The sequence below is a fragment of the Crinia signifera genome, chromosome 3, assembly GCF_055691185.1.
Source record: "Crinia signifera chromosome 3, ASM5569118v1, whole genome shotgun sequence".
Taxonomy (NCBI): domain Eukaryota; kingdom Metazoa; phylum Chordata; class Amphibia; order Anura; family Myobatrachidae; genus Crinia; species Crinia signifera.
In genome coordinates, this window is record NC_139219.1 from 313,609,712 (window position 1) to 313,624,736 (window position 15,025).

Below are 15,025 nucleotides of genomic sequence, written 5' to 3' on the forward strand. Positions count from 1 at the left end.
GTAACTGGGGAGTATTTTGGAATTCTTTAGAAGGGGTAGATCATTATCAGAGGACACCATAGGCCACAAATTTTTAACCCTCCTAGTTTTTATCTCAGAACCGATGGCATAACGATTAACCCAAGGTACCCGTTTCTCAAGTTTGTTATTAGCGGGAACCGCCTTGGGATTTAGCAGCTGATCCCTGGGCATAAGCAGAACCTTGTTTTTGAGTACCTCCATTTCAGCTCTGGGATAACCTCTTAATACAAACTTGTCCACCATAGTCTGAAGGGCATCCAACAACTCCTCTGGGTCCGATGTAATTCTCCGCACACGTAATAATTGGGAGTATGGGAGCCCTTTACGCAATGGAGTAGGATGGAAACTCTCGTTTCTGAGAAGGGTATTCCTGTCCGTCGCCTTCACGAACAGGGAAGTGCCAATGAAGGCCCCCCTCCTCGTGATTGCAACGTCCAGGAATTCTACCCTCTCAGTACTAATGGTGTAAGTGAACCCAACCACACTGCCACTGTGGCTGTGATCAAGAAACACCTGTTCAAGGTCAGATTTGTCGCTGCCCCAGAAGACCAGCAGATCGTCAATGTACCGTTTGTACAATAACACTTCAGACCTAAGAATACCATCTCTGAAAAAAAGTTTTTGTTCGATGTGATGCATAAAGGCGTTGGCATATGCCGGGGCCACAGCGGACCCCATGGCACAGCCAGCCACCTGTAAATAATATTTTCCTTCAAAAAGAAAGTAATTCTTGGTCAAAATAAAAGTCAGCAAACTTATGAAAAATTCCACAGGTGGGCCATCATAATCCCCATCATTGGTGATTAGCGTGCGCACAGCCTCCACACCTGCATCATGAGGGATACAGGTGTAGAGGCTTGTGACATCCGCTGTACACATTAACCAATCCCCCTCAAGGGTATCTTGACCTGAAAGACCAGCAAGAATGGACAACAATGACGTAGTATCTCTTAGGTAGGTACTTAATCTCTGTATGCAAGGATTTAAAATAGAGTCCAAGTATATCGCTACCGGGTGCATTAAGGATCCCCTAGATGATATAATTGGACGCCCAGGAGGGCGCACAGGGTCCTTATGCACCTTCGGTAGGGTATAAAACAAGGGCACCACAGGATACTCTACCATTAATGCCTGTTTTAATTCAACATCAATAATCCCATCATCCACAGCCAATTTCAAAATGCAATCAAGTTCCTGTTTGAACCTTACTGTTGGATTTTTATCAAGTGATATATAGGTTCTAACATCGCTAAGTTGTTTAATGCATTCAGTCCTGTAATCAATTAAGTCCTGAATAATTACTGCACCCCCCTTATCCGCATGGCGAATAATAATGTCCCTTCTCTTGGACAAGCCATCTAGGGCCAATTGTTGGGTACGTGTAAGATTATACCTTATGCCAGCTGGAACCGACTCCTCTTTTCCCAGCTGGTCCACCATCCTTGTGAATGTCCTTACGGAGGGATTAATGGAGGGGGGATCAAATTTTGACCGTGGCGCAATCTTTTTCAGCTGCTCAGGTAGAATGACTTGTTTTTCAATTTGAGCTGAGGGATTGGTTTTCCCAAAGTGATCTTTCAAACGTAGAGTCCGATGCAATTTGTAAGTGTCCACCTTCCACTGGAAGGGATCGGGCTTAACTGTTGGGACAAACGACAACCCTTTTGTCAGGACTTCAATTTCGGTTATAGATAATGGGCTGCTTGAGAGGTTAAAAACTAGGCATTCACTTTCCTTGGTGGGCGAGTACTTGCTCTGGCGGCGATTTTGGCCTGCCCGCCGCGTCCTCTTCCGCCTCGTTTGTTTGCGGCTTGATTGGGTACCCTTAAAGGGATCCCCGCTATGTTAGTATTAGAGCAGGAAGATTCACCCTCACTCTGGGAGGTACTGGATCCATAATTAGACTGTTGGGACCTATACGGTCTCCTACGCCCATACTGCGCCCTTGTACCATCCTGCTGGTTCCCGGCATTTAACCATGGATAGACCCTTCGCTGATCATAGTCCAGCTGTACTTTTTTAACCTTTTCTTTTTTAAAAGCGATTAAATCATGCTTATATTTTTCCAACTGTACATTGATTTTGTCAAGCCAATTTGTCTGAGAGTCCTGAGATAATGTGATAGAGTGTGCCGTTTCAAAGGTGGTAATTTGTTGCTGCAGATCTTTTTGCTCCCTGGTCGCTTCTTCGATCACCAACAGAAGTAGATCATGCGAACATTTGTTTAACACACCTATCCAGCGACGGCAAAAGGCAATATTGTATCTGCCTATCGTTGGAGTATTTTTAATTCTAAAACCCCTGGGAATCTGTTTCCTTCGATAGTAGTCAGATAAACTGACACTGTGGCACATAAAGTCACATTCCTTTTGTTTAAGCCGCAGTAATTGGCTGTACAGAACTTCAGGGGTTAATGGCAATGACACATCTTCAAAGTGTTGTTTAGACAGAATTGCTTCTGCATCAATATCACTAAGACTCACGGTTTCAGTCAAATTGAGCCTCATGAAATCCAGGGCCTCATCCAACCTCTGGCTTGCAGACATCTTGTGGTGTGGATGCTGGCTTCCCAAACAACAATAGGAAAGTGCTTGCAATGAATGTCACAATCCACTTGTTCCCATAAAACAGTCCCGGACACAGGGAGACTTAATATCCAGACAAGTCTTCAATTACAGGTGCCTTGGAGAGACAGTCGTGGTATAAAGGAGCCACAGACTGACATATGTAGACACAGGAACACCCGGCACTCGACTTGTGATAAGTATACCTTGCTGCGGTGCCATCCAAACGAACTCCGCAGAATCCTATTATAAGTCGACAGGATGAAGGCGGCACTCACACAGACTTCTTGATAAAGTAAAAATCCTTTATTACACGGTCCTACGCCGTTACGGAGTCACCTCCGTCATCAGGGACACAAATCATGTACAAATACACAGGCAATAAATACCATACAATCCAACATTAACCCGCCCCCCAAGTCCACCCCGATTGGCTGATCCCTTACCCTCCCAGGTGCAGAGCGCGCCACACACACCTGTATTCGCAAGACCATATCAGACGCAGGACACCCGGCACACAGCGGGACGGCGCACAAGCCTCTCACACTGACCTGCGCTTCCGCCCACGTGACCGGACAATCCCGCCGTCGGATTGGCTTGACAAGGCGCGTGTCATCACCCCGCATCAGGAAGTCGGGGCCTCAAGCCAAACGGTATCTATGGAAACATAACAACAATCATAAAATATCGTAATACCCTTATATAAAAACATCTAAAATAGTTTGAATGGAAAGCACAGCATCACAATAACATAATTAGTTCATTGAAGTATAATTTGGTATCCAATATTGGATTATACCTTTATGTCAGTAACTGCATAATACGATCTCTGCAATCAGAGAATTGGAATTGTGCCCCAAATAACTCATAAGGCATATGACATGGAAAAAATTATTATTATGACAAGACCAAAATTTTAACTCTGCTGGTACCCTCAACAATATACATGTAAAGGAAAAATTAAGCTGTAAAGATGTTCAATTAATTGGGAAAAACCATGTGAACTCCCGGAGAGTCAAAGAAAACACTGGAGCCCCAGTGTTTCATTTAGGCCCCCCGGGGACATAGTACCCAATGCAAAAATCCATCGACTCTCTTTTTGAAGTAAGATCCTGTTCCTATTCCCCCCTCTGACAAGAGGTGGAACATGATCTATAATCATAGTGCGTATGCTCGCAACATTGTGTTTTAAAATCGCACAGTGGCGGGCCACAGGTTGATCACTGTGGCCACTAGCCAGGGCTTGTTGGATGGCTGACCTATGTTAGGCCATACGCTCTTTAAAAGAACGTTGGGTCTTCCCAACATAGGTCAGTCCACAAGGACAGGTCAAAGTATAAATAATATAAACGGAAGAACATGTCAGGGGAAATTTAATAAAGATTTTATTCCCTTTGTGCGGATGGGTAAAAAAACTCCCCACAGACATGGACCTACACGTAGTGCAGCCTAGGCACCTAAAACAACCATTTTTTCGGGAAAGAAAATTCTGGACAGGGGGAGCCTTATCCCAACCCGTGATGTCATATTTAACCACCCTGTCCTTAATACTACGACCCCTGGTGTAACTGGGGAGTATTTTGGAATTCTTTAGAAGGGGTAGATCATTATCAGAGGACACCATAGGCCACAAATTTTTAACCCTCCTAGTTTTTATCTCAGAACCGATGGCATAACGATTAACCCAAGGTACCCGTTTCTCAAGTTTGTTATTAGCGGGAACCGCCTTGGGATTTAGCAGCTGATCCCTGGGCATAAGCAGAACCTTGTTTTTGAGTACCTCCATTTCAGCTCTGGGATAACCTCTTAATACAAACTTGTCCATTATAGTCTGAAGGGCATCCAACAACTCCTCTGGGTCCGATGTAATTCTCCGCACACGTAATAATTGGGAGTATGGGAGCCCTTTACGCAATGGAGTAGGATGGAAACTCTCGTTTCTGAGAAGGGTATTCCTGTCCGTCGCCTTCACGAACAGGGAAGTGCCAATGAAGGCCCCCCTCCTCGTGATTGCAACGTCCAGGAATTCTACCCTCTCAGTACTAATGGTGTAAGTGAACCCAACCACACTGCCACTGTGGCTGTGATCAAGAAACACCTGTTCAAGGTCAGATTTGTCGCTGCCCCAGAAGACCAGCAGATCGTCAATGTACCGTTTGTACAATAACACTTCAGACCTAAGAATACCATCTCTGAAAAAAAGTTTTTGTTCGATGTGATGCATAAAGGCGTTGGCATATGCCGGGGCCACAGCGGACCCCATGGCACAGCCAGCCACCTGTAAATAATATTTTCCTTCAAAAAGAAAGTAATTCTTGGTCAAAATAAAAGTCAGCAAACTTATGAAAAATTCCACAGGTGGGCCATCATAATCCCCATCATTGGTGATTAGCGTGCGCACAGCCTCCACACCTGCATCATGAGGGATACAGGTGTAGAGGCTTGTGACATCCGCTGTACACATTAACCAATCCCCCTCAAGGGTATCTTGACCTGAAAGACCAGCAAGAATGGACAACAATGACGTAGTATCTCTTAGGTAGGTACTTAATCTCTGTATGCAAGGATTTAAAATAGAGTCCTAGAGTCATAGAGTCGACCTGTCGACTTATAATAGGATTCTGCGGAGTTCGTTTGGATGGCACCGCAGCAAGGTATACTTATCACAAGTCGAGTGCCGGGTGTTCCTGTGTCTCTATATATATATATATATATATATATATATATATATATATACGGCTCCAAATCAGCAGCGGCACTCTGAGACTTTGTAAGTGGTGAAAGTGAAAATTTATTCTGTCAACATGTTTCGGGGCAGATTCCCCGTCTTCAGGACAACAATACAGTGAACAAGCTGTGCATTAAATACCCCACATCACACTTACCCCTCCCGCTGGGTTTTCCCACGTCTGCCACAGCCGCCTCCCCTCGTCTCCGTCCGTTCACCGGAAGCCTGTCAGCCGGAAGGCGCTGTGCTGACTCCGGCGGTTGCCAGGGCAACCAGAGGACTCTCACCCCTCCGTTGCTCCTGAGCCGCCGCCTACGTCACCGCGCCCTCCTCCTCCACACTCCGATTACTTCCGGGACGCTTTGGGTCAGTTGTCTTGGAGACGGGTAAAATATATATATATAGATTCTGTGGAAGACCGCACTCTCACAGAGTATATAGGGGGATGACTGTAGGGGTGCCTACAAGTGATTCATGCCCTTAGGTGTGAACACCAAATGTAGTCCAAGGTTCCTCTATTGAGGAGTAAGCACTCTCCTTTTGTAAATAGTAGCTTACTCCTCAATAGAGGAACCTTGGACTATATATATATATATATATATATATATATAATATTATTGGAGTGTGCAAGGTCCATTTATATGGTACCACCACCCAACACTAACAATGATAAAATATAATAAAAAAAAAATTTGATTTAAAATCTGTAAATCATTCTACACGTGTCCAGTCTGGGCACATATTCACGAGATGCAAATAGTCTTTTTGGCTGTGGATGAAAAAGCTGCTATACATTACATTGTGGTCTCATTGGGGGAATTTGTCTCTTTTATTCATTGTGTGCAATCGAGTATACACGTTAATTGGGCGCATTCTGTTTTTTTCGCCACATTAGCCTATATCTGATTTTTTTTTCTAGACTCTTTGAAATCTAAATCACTATAAAGAGCATTTTCTGATGTCTAGATCCTAATTATATGATCCATGATTTGTTTTGCTCCTGATGAAGTCATTTTGATGAAATGCGTTGGGTATCTTTCTGAATAAAAGGCTATTCTTTACAATGGACTGTGCATCTCATCCAGCTCCAGATGGACACATGAAGAATGATTTACAGATTTTGTAGCCAGCCTCAGCCAGCCCGCCAGCGCTATATATATATTGGCTGGGGGACGCGTGAGTGGCTCATTCGCTTGCGCATCCCATAAGGTATTTACATTCCAAAGAAAAGCCTGTGAGTAAAGAACACTACATTGTATGTTCACAATGGCTGTTTAAGCAATCTGATATTGTGTTTTAACTGAGTGTCTGCAAATCATTGACAATATGTGTTGGGACTATGTATAAATTGTGTGCTATTTGAGTTTATGTGTGCATGCAATATTTTTCAACTGACATAACCATGCAAGATTGCGGGTGTGGATATGTTATGTGGAGATGTGTCAGTAGTTAGAATGCACAGGATCACCATTGCTTGGGAGAGGTGGGAGATGTATCAAGTAGGCAAGTACCACCTTGAGACTACTACCCCTGGGCAATTTGGCAGCAATGGTAAGGGGATTAAGGTGAGTGCTGAAAATGATCTGTATCAGGGTCCACCGGTAGTGTATCCGGCAGCATGAAGATTTCAGGCCATAGATCAGTAAGGAGGCTTTTATGAATCAGTTCATTCAGTTCTGGGGCACTAAGCCAAATTGAGATGCCGGTAGCTGTTACTGCTAGGTCAAAGATTAACCCAATAGGCCAGATGATAGTCTGATCAATGAAATTCATAGGGGGGGATGGAGTGCTGAAGGTTGTAGATGCAGAAGTTTGATTGGATTGTAGACTCCTGTAGATCATGGTGGATTGCGAAGAGAGGTTTGAAGAGTCAGGAGAGTAAAGAGGTAGTTGGATAGGGCTGGAAAGAGGCAGGGCAAATGATGAAAATGTAATGGCCACTGCACTAACTTGAACTTTACTTCTTGACCAAGGGCATATTAAATTTAAGCTTTAGACTGTAATTAAAAAGTTTTTTACATTTTATTTTCCAGGTCATGGGACAAAAGGAGTCTTTGAGCTTCTTTCTGGGTGGCGAAGAACCAGAGAGAGCCTTCCCTTTAAGGACAGAGTGGCTGATGCTTACTCCGATGTGATGGTCTCATACACTATGACGAGCTCTCTCTACATCATCACATTTGGAATGGGCGCCAGCCCTTTTACAAACATTGAGGCTGTCAAGATATTTTGCCAGAACATGTGCATCACAATCATCCTGAACTATTTCTACGTCTTTTCCTTCTATGGCTCATGCCTGGTCTTTGCCGGCCAGCTGGAGCAAAACCGCTACCACAGTATATTTTGTTGTAAAATTCCCTCTGAAGAATATTTAGATAGGCAACCAATATGGTTCCAAACCATGATGAGTGATGGACACCAGCATACCACCCACCACGAGCCAGACCCCTACGAGAACCATTTCATACAACATTTCCTAAGAGAGCATTACAATGAATGGATCACTAATACGTACGTAAAGCCCTTTGTGGTCATACTATACCTCATCTATGCATCCTTTTCATTCATGGGCTGCCTCCAAATTAGTGGTGGGTCGAATATTATAAATCTATTAGCGAGTGACTCCCCCAGTGTTTCTTATGCTTTTATACAGCAAAAGTATTTCAGCAACTACAGTCCTGTGATCGGATTCTATATTTACGAACCACTTGAATACTGGAACTTGACAGTTCAGGAAGATTTGAAGACCATAAGTTACGGTTTCAACACAGAGTCTTGGACTGAGCAGTTCTACCAATTTCTGAAAGTTGCCAATATTTCTGCCTCGAACAAAAGTGATTTTATTAATGTCCTTCAGAACGTCTTTCTGAAGAAAGCAGAGTTTCATCACTTCAAGAATGACATCATTATTTCCAGGTCAGGAGACGAGCTGAACATTATAGCTTCCCGGATGTATCTGGTGGCGAGGACTAGTGAGAACACCCAAAGGGAAGTAGTTGAGCTGCTTGAAAAGCTAAGGCCGCTCTCTTTGATACAGAGCATCAAGTTTATTGTCTTCAACCCCACCTTCGTATTTATGGACCACTACGGCTTGACCGTGACTATGCCGATCATGATCTCTGGTTTCAGTGTGTTGCTGGTATTAATTTTAACCTTGTTCTTGGTTATTCACCCTTTAGGGAACTTGTGGCTGATAATTACCGTCACTTCTATTGAGTTGGGTGTGTTGGGTTTAATGACGTTATGGAATGTTGACATGGATTGCGTATCCATCATGTGCCTTACGTACTCTTTAAATTTTGCCATAGATCACTGTTCCCCTCTGCTTTATACATTTGTCTTAGCCACTGAACATACAAGAACTCTATGCATACAAGACTCACTCAAGGAGCATGGCACAGCTATTATCCAGAATGTGGTTACGTTTCTCGTTGGGCTGGTACCCCTTCTGTTTGTGCCTTCAAACTTGACCTCCACACTGTTCAAATGCTTGCTGCTCACTGGTAGTTGCACGCTATTGCACTGTTTAGTCATTTTGCCTGTTTTCTTAACCTTCTTCCCTCCTTCAAAAAAGCGGCACAAGAAGAAGAGGAGAGCCCGACGGAAGGAGAGAGAGAGAGAGGAGATTGAATGCATCGAAATTCAGGAAAATGCAGACCATGTGACTTCTGTCTGAGAGACTGATAATAATTGTCAAAAGTCAGACATTCGCAGGGAAAGAAAGGAACATCAGCCGCTTGGGCTGGCCAAAGTTGCAAGTCATGTTTAGAAGGGGTATTTTTATTTCTGTTTTTGAAACATTGAGGTGCAAGATTTTTTATACCTTTTATAAAATGTATACAGTTCAATTTTCTATTACCTCATTTTCATAAGGACTCTGTTTGGTGGAAATTTGGGCGTAGCCAGTAACTTCCCTCGTTTGCAGTTGTTTTGGTCTTTTTCAAAATTAATTAAGCAAAAGATCTTTATTCGTTAAATGCCTTTTTCATGCTGGAATCCCATAGACCAGGGGTCACCACACCGGTCCTCGAGATCTACCAATAGTTCATGTTTTAGAGGTCATCTGTGGATCTGTAGAATGTGCTGGTTAAGGATGAATGTAGCATCTGTTCGAAAATATGACAGTTAGTAATGACTGCACCTGTGCCCCAGTTAGGTGATCTGGAAAATGTTGACTGTTGGTAGATCGCAACCCTTGCTGTAAATTATCCATTGGCTAACAATTTTTTTTATGTTATACTTAAATATATATATATATATATATATATATATATATATATATATATCTCATGACCGATGTAGCATCATGATCATTGGAACATATTCAGAGAACTGCCACAAAAGTTCAACAACAGGTTATTTCATTCAATGGATGAAGACTATTTCTTTATTGATCAGTTAAGCTTTATGCTGCCCACAACATCAATATTTCATTGTGTCGTTACATCCCATTTTAAATTGAAAGGACAACTATTCACTTTAATGAAAGAACTTTCATTTGGGCATGGAATAAAAGATAGACAGTTAAAAAGTCAACAGTGACTAGGACGACAACCGATGGTCGACATAGTCAATAGGTGATCACGTGTTTTGTTGTCAAAGTCTAGGTCGACAGAGTTAATTTGTTGACAGGCTGAAAATGTTGACATGGCAACAGTCAATAGACATATGGTTGACATGTGGATTTTGTTAAGATTAAATTTGACCTTAATCCCTTAATTCCACCCCCCATACCAGTGCCTAACCCTAACCTTTCCTTCTGGTGTCCAACCCAAAATGTCCCCTCCCATAGCCTAACTCTAGCCATTCCCCTTAGTGCCTAACTCTAGACATAAGAAATATTATGTGTCGTTCTTTTAAATCTGTCGACATTTAAAACCCTTCAAGCAACCAGGTATCACCCTTCTGATCTTGTTGATTTTTGAACTTTCAACATATTGATCTTTTGGTGTCTGTCAGTGAAGACCTCTCATCCGAAAACCCTTCATTTCAATATGGCTGTTGAAATCTCTACGAGAGCACTTTGACTTTGCTAGCTCTTTAGCCTTTGTAGCTGTGTATCTATACTGTAGAGTAGAAGTGTTTGTTTACATTGCCCTTTGGTTACAACAACACCTCCCTGCTCTTAAATCAAAACATATCATCTAGTGAGCAGTTGTGTGTCACATGACTTGGGAACAAAAGTAAACAACTGTACCAGATGTTCTAATGTCATTGCTGGAAAATAAACAAAAAAGCTTTAATGAATAAATTAATATGGTAAAAGCAACAAGAACAAGTCATTAAATTAAGTGACTTCAATGGCGACCATTACAAAAATGCTAATTCAATTTTCCTTCTTGTCGAGTATGAATATGCATGTGTTTGTGCTATATTGTCTGCGATATATAACTTGTATATGCTCCCCAGATGTAATGGGAAGGGAAATCTTACAACAGCATTGGGACTTTGGCACCACCTAGTGGACTTTGCTGTTACTACCAAAACACAACTCATTGGGAATGTTTTGGAAATTCAAGGAAAGGCTTTGCCCTAATTGCAGTGGTCACCATGGATTGCTATGGAATTGTTGTATTGTAGAAACTCACCATCTTAATTATGGTTGCTGAGATTAGTTGACATTTCTTGAGGTTAATCTAGTTGATTAATTAGTGTATTAACGGACTGAAAAAAATAGAGACAGTGATAGTAGTAGAGTTTACAACCACCCATGTCTGAATCACCCTACAGGCAACCTTTACTTCAGCCAGGTGGTCACTGAGGGTCCAAGATGACCCTAACAAACATGCTTGTCACTATCTGTTTAGACAATTGGAGGAGGGGCCTCTGTGTCCACCACATATGATGTGACAGAGGGTCACAGAGAAGGGGTTTGGGTGGAGTGGCACATATGATAAATATCATCACCATGCATTTGCTCCACCTTTGCCCTTGCTGGAAGTGCTGACCCTTACAGAGGGCCACGAAACGCAACCGAGAAAAGAGGCAAATATGGAGGAAAGATTAGAAGTGTGAGTAAATTGTGTTCATGGTCCGAACCTAGGGCATGGCCCAGACTACAAATACTTGGTCTCCAATAATCTGGAGGTGACTTCCCCCTTCTGTACCCAACTTCCCGATATCTGGCACTCAGAGGCAAACACTTCCTTTCCATCCAAAACATATATTATTTTCATCTCAGACTGGCCAGGAGGCTCCCGAAAATGTGGTGGAGCTCCTGGCCACCTGGAACATTGGGTCACTCTCTCTTAAGCTGAAGCCACCTGGCTGCTGCTGCCCCCTTCCCAAGTGAGATGGACAGTACACACAGCCTATGACATGATTTGCTTTGAAGTGTCATCTTGACTCGGCCCCCCAATTCACAATGAGGCATTATAAAGCAGGGTTGGGAGTATTATGATACAATATGATGCAATTGCATAATCATATCTCTAGCCGTGGCCACATCTGCCATGCCGATTCCCCCCACATTTCCATCCTGGCTGCCCAAAGGTCTCAAGTATAATTCAAAAATTATACCACTGTGGGCAACAGCCACGGAAATTGCTATTGGGTCTTCGAACCAATTATACAAGCTTCTCCTATAGTTTATTTCTGGCCAACAAGCCACCTCTTTCTCCGACTAGTAGAACCATAAGAATGTTTTGCTGAAGGTAAGCCTGGTTTTGAAGAACCCATCTTCAATGTTGTGCTCCTTGTCCGAGCTCCTGAATCATCGCCACACGCAAATCTTGCTCATTATCTATACATCTAAAGGCAAGGGCGTAACTACTCTTGGTGGAGCTGCTATATAGTGAGAGGTATCCTGTAGTTCTGTCTCATAATACTATGTCATTGGAAAGGTTTTTGGGACCCAAAGAGACATTGCAGTTTGGCCCACCAATAGAACGATCAGTGCATATTTTGTAAGTCACATTCCGTGGTGATATCTGTACTTTAATGTACTTTGACAGGATCTGTCACATAAACCACTAATCATTTTTTTCCCTGACAGATCAAATCAATTGCAAATATTATAAAGTGGGGATCAAATATCTCTCGGAAGCCTCTTAATTTCCACACAACAGAAAACACAATGTCATTTTTAGCCATTTATGTTTAAAGGAAAAATACTGGTTACTCTGAAATTCAGAATTAAAATAACATTCATTATGTGACTATCAGGGTAATTATCACGCTGACAACACAAAAAGAGAGTCCGTGAAATGAGGAAATTCTATGCAAAAGCAAATGTTATTTTTTTTATTTTATTATTATTTTCATTCATTGCTGTCACCATCCATTATACCCGCTGCTGCTTGACACAGCCATACTGCTGCTAATTATATAAAGCACTAGCTGGCAGGATATACAGTATATAAATTCATAATGCTGCAAAAAATACTTATTTTATCAGTCACAATCATTTATCATGAGCAGAAAAAGACCAGGTATGGGTAATAACGCTTCATTATAATTTAATATATGATATGAAGAGGAGGGGTGCTTTAAAATGCAGATAAAGCAAAAAAATTATATTTTTTTAGGTGCATTTTGCTTAAAACCTGTTTTGCTCACTTGGTCCCTCTGTCTGTCTATATTATTGTATGAAAAGAAAACAGGCCCCACGTGTGACGCATTGCTATGGTTAAGTGATTTGTTTTTGAAGACGCTATGGTCATGTTTTTCTCTCATACTCTGCCCATGGTCTATACACAAAAAAGGCAGCCATTTTGAAGTCTTAGTGATGTCAACAATTCTTATTGATTTGGTAGACTGTACCCTCATTAATATGTAATGTAAAGTGCAAAATGGCTGCTTGCCATGTGTATACATGATAAGGATGCGTTAATGTAATGAAACAGAGACAAGTTTGGGCTATCGAATACAAAACGTAGAAGATTATATAAAATGGTTCCTGATGCTCACCATGTATGCTTAGTGTGTCTTTTGCAAAGTACCAGGTTCCATTTTCACTTTGTGGAACTTGACTCCAAAGTCTTCAATGCTTTTTAGACATGGAGGTAGCATTATTAAGTACTATCTTCTTTATAACTAAGTGGCAAAAATATTTTCTGCCCTTATGATCCTGAGTTAAACTACTTCAGAATGAAACGAAATGTTAAGAGAAACAGACATGTTAAAAATAATATTAATTAAAAGTGTTATATTAGGCTGTTCTTAATGATGTCATTTCCACTGAGATAAGGTAAAAAAAATGGTGGTTAAGCATGCAAAATTCAGTGTTCAATGCATTTATTCTACAATACAAATGATCCGTAGTGTGTTCTAAGATGTTGGTCGTAGGTGACTGCAAAACATTGGCCGTAGTACAAATCACTATTTACTTTTTACACTATTTATTTATCAGTGTATGACGGTGTTTTGTAACCACGTTCCCTCATTCGCCAGAAAGAGGCGGAAACATCTATTGTAGACAGACAAAAGGATCAAGAATAAAATATTGCAATGCACATTTCACAAGAGACATGCATGGCTTTCCGAACATATTTAACAATTGCTAATTTATAATGCTTGTCTACGCACCCACCTACAGTATAATCTAGCTGGACTTTCTGTAACTGGCCCCGGCTAGAACTCAACTGCGAATGTTGCCAAAATACAGATCGAGGATCAAGTACTAGAATTTGCCGTTGAAAGGTTTTGCTGTGTTGTTGCAGAATCGGTATTGTGTGGAACGGGGCCACCCAACGACTCGTCATATCCAAGCTGATCAGTGAAATATATATACGTTTTCTATTTTTGTAAACCGACCTTAAATGTTAACCCCTCTCAATAATTATGCATGTAGCCTACAATGCACTTACACATGTTTCAGTGTTCTCAGGGGTTAAACAGCAGGAGAACCATTTTGTAATTTTATACTAAGCTAACTTTATCAGAGCATGTTACTATATTTGGAGACAGAGGATAAACTGTATGTAGTTATGCAATATGACTGTTGCTGAAAATACTGATCTGCGACACTGTATAAATGTACAGTGGCTTTATTTAAAATTCTAATTTCCATACATTGGCAGCTGTTTCTCACACAGTATTCATAGGACGGAATCGTCAGATACTGTACATCATTATCTATAACACACCAAAGAGAAGCCGTGGTGCATAAACTAGATTTAGATAGGGGTCGTCCTAATGAGTTGGTTATACGTATTATGCTCAGTTTATTGTTAATCTCATTTGCGAATTACCCAGTTACTTGGAAAAAAAATGTCATTAAAAATCCTTTAAAAAAGAAAAAAAAATGTCTCCTTGCAGTTTGACTCTTCAGAGTGGTTCTCTATTCATTGTGTACGCAGAAAAGAAAATGACTGAATTTTACAAAGTTTTCTTGATTGAATATGACCAACCCACACATTTATAATAAATACTTTTTTAGGTGTTGATTAGCTCACACAGACAGTGTCTACATAGAGAGTTAAAGGGGCAGACTAGATGGGCCATGTGGTTCTTATCTGCCATCAAATTCTATATTTCTATTGAGTCAACGGGTCGACATGCACTTGGTGGGAAAGGTTAACGCTTGAGAGGGTCGACATGAGTTTTTCTTTTTTTTTTTTAAAGATCGATTTTACTTTTTCACGGGTTTTTTAGTGTCAATGTGGACACCTGAGCTGGTGGACCTCCAATTCTTGGAGCTCGCATATCTTTCTTCGCTTGTCATGCTTTAACTTTCCCAATTGGAGTCCACGTACAGATGTAGCTGCCATCATCT

The 15,025-nt window shown here is 41.5% G+C and overlaps 1 protein-coding gene across 1 annotated transcript in view; it reads left to right on the forward strand.

Moving 5' to 3' along the window:
* The window catches only part of PTCHD4 (patched domain containing 4), a 90,936-nt gene extending 76,390 nt beyond the window's left edge, over positions 1-14,546 (forward strand). Inside the window, exon 3 of the mRNA XM_083178655.1 lies at positions 7,347-14,546. Within this exon, the coding sequence (XP_083034781.1) occupies positions 7,347-8,986 (1,640 nt within the window). The 3' untranslated portion in view covers positions 8,987-14,546. The remainder of the gene's footprint in view (positions 1-7,346) is intronic.
* Positions 14,547-15,025: the final 479 nt, after the last annotated feature.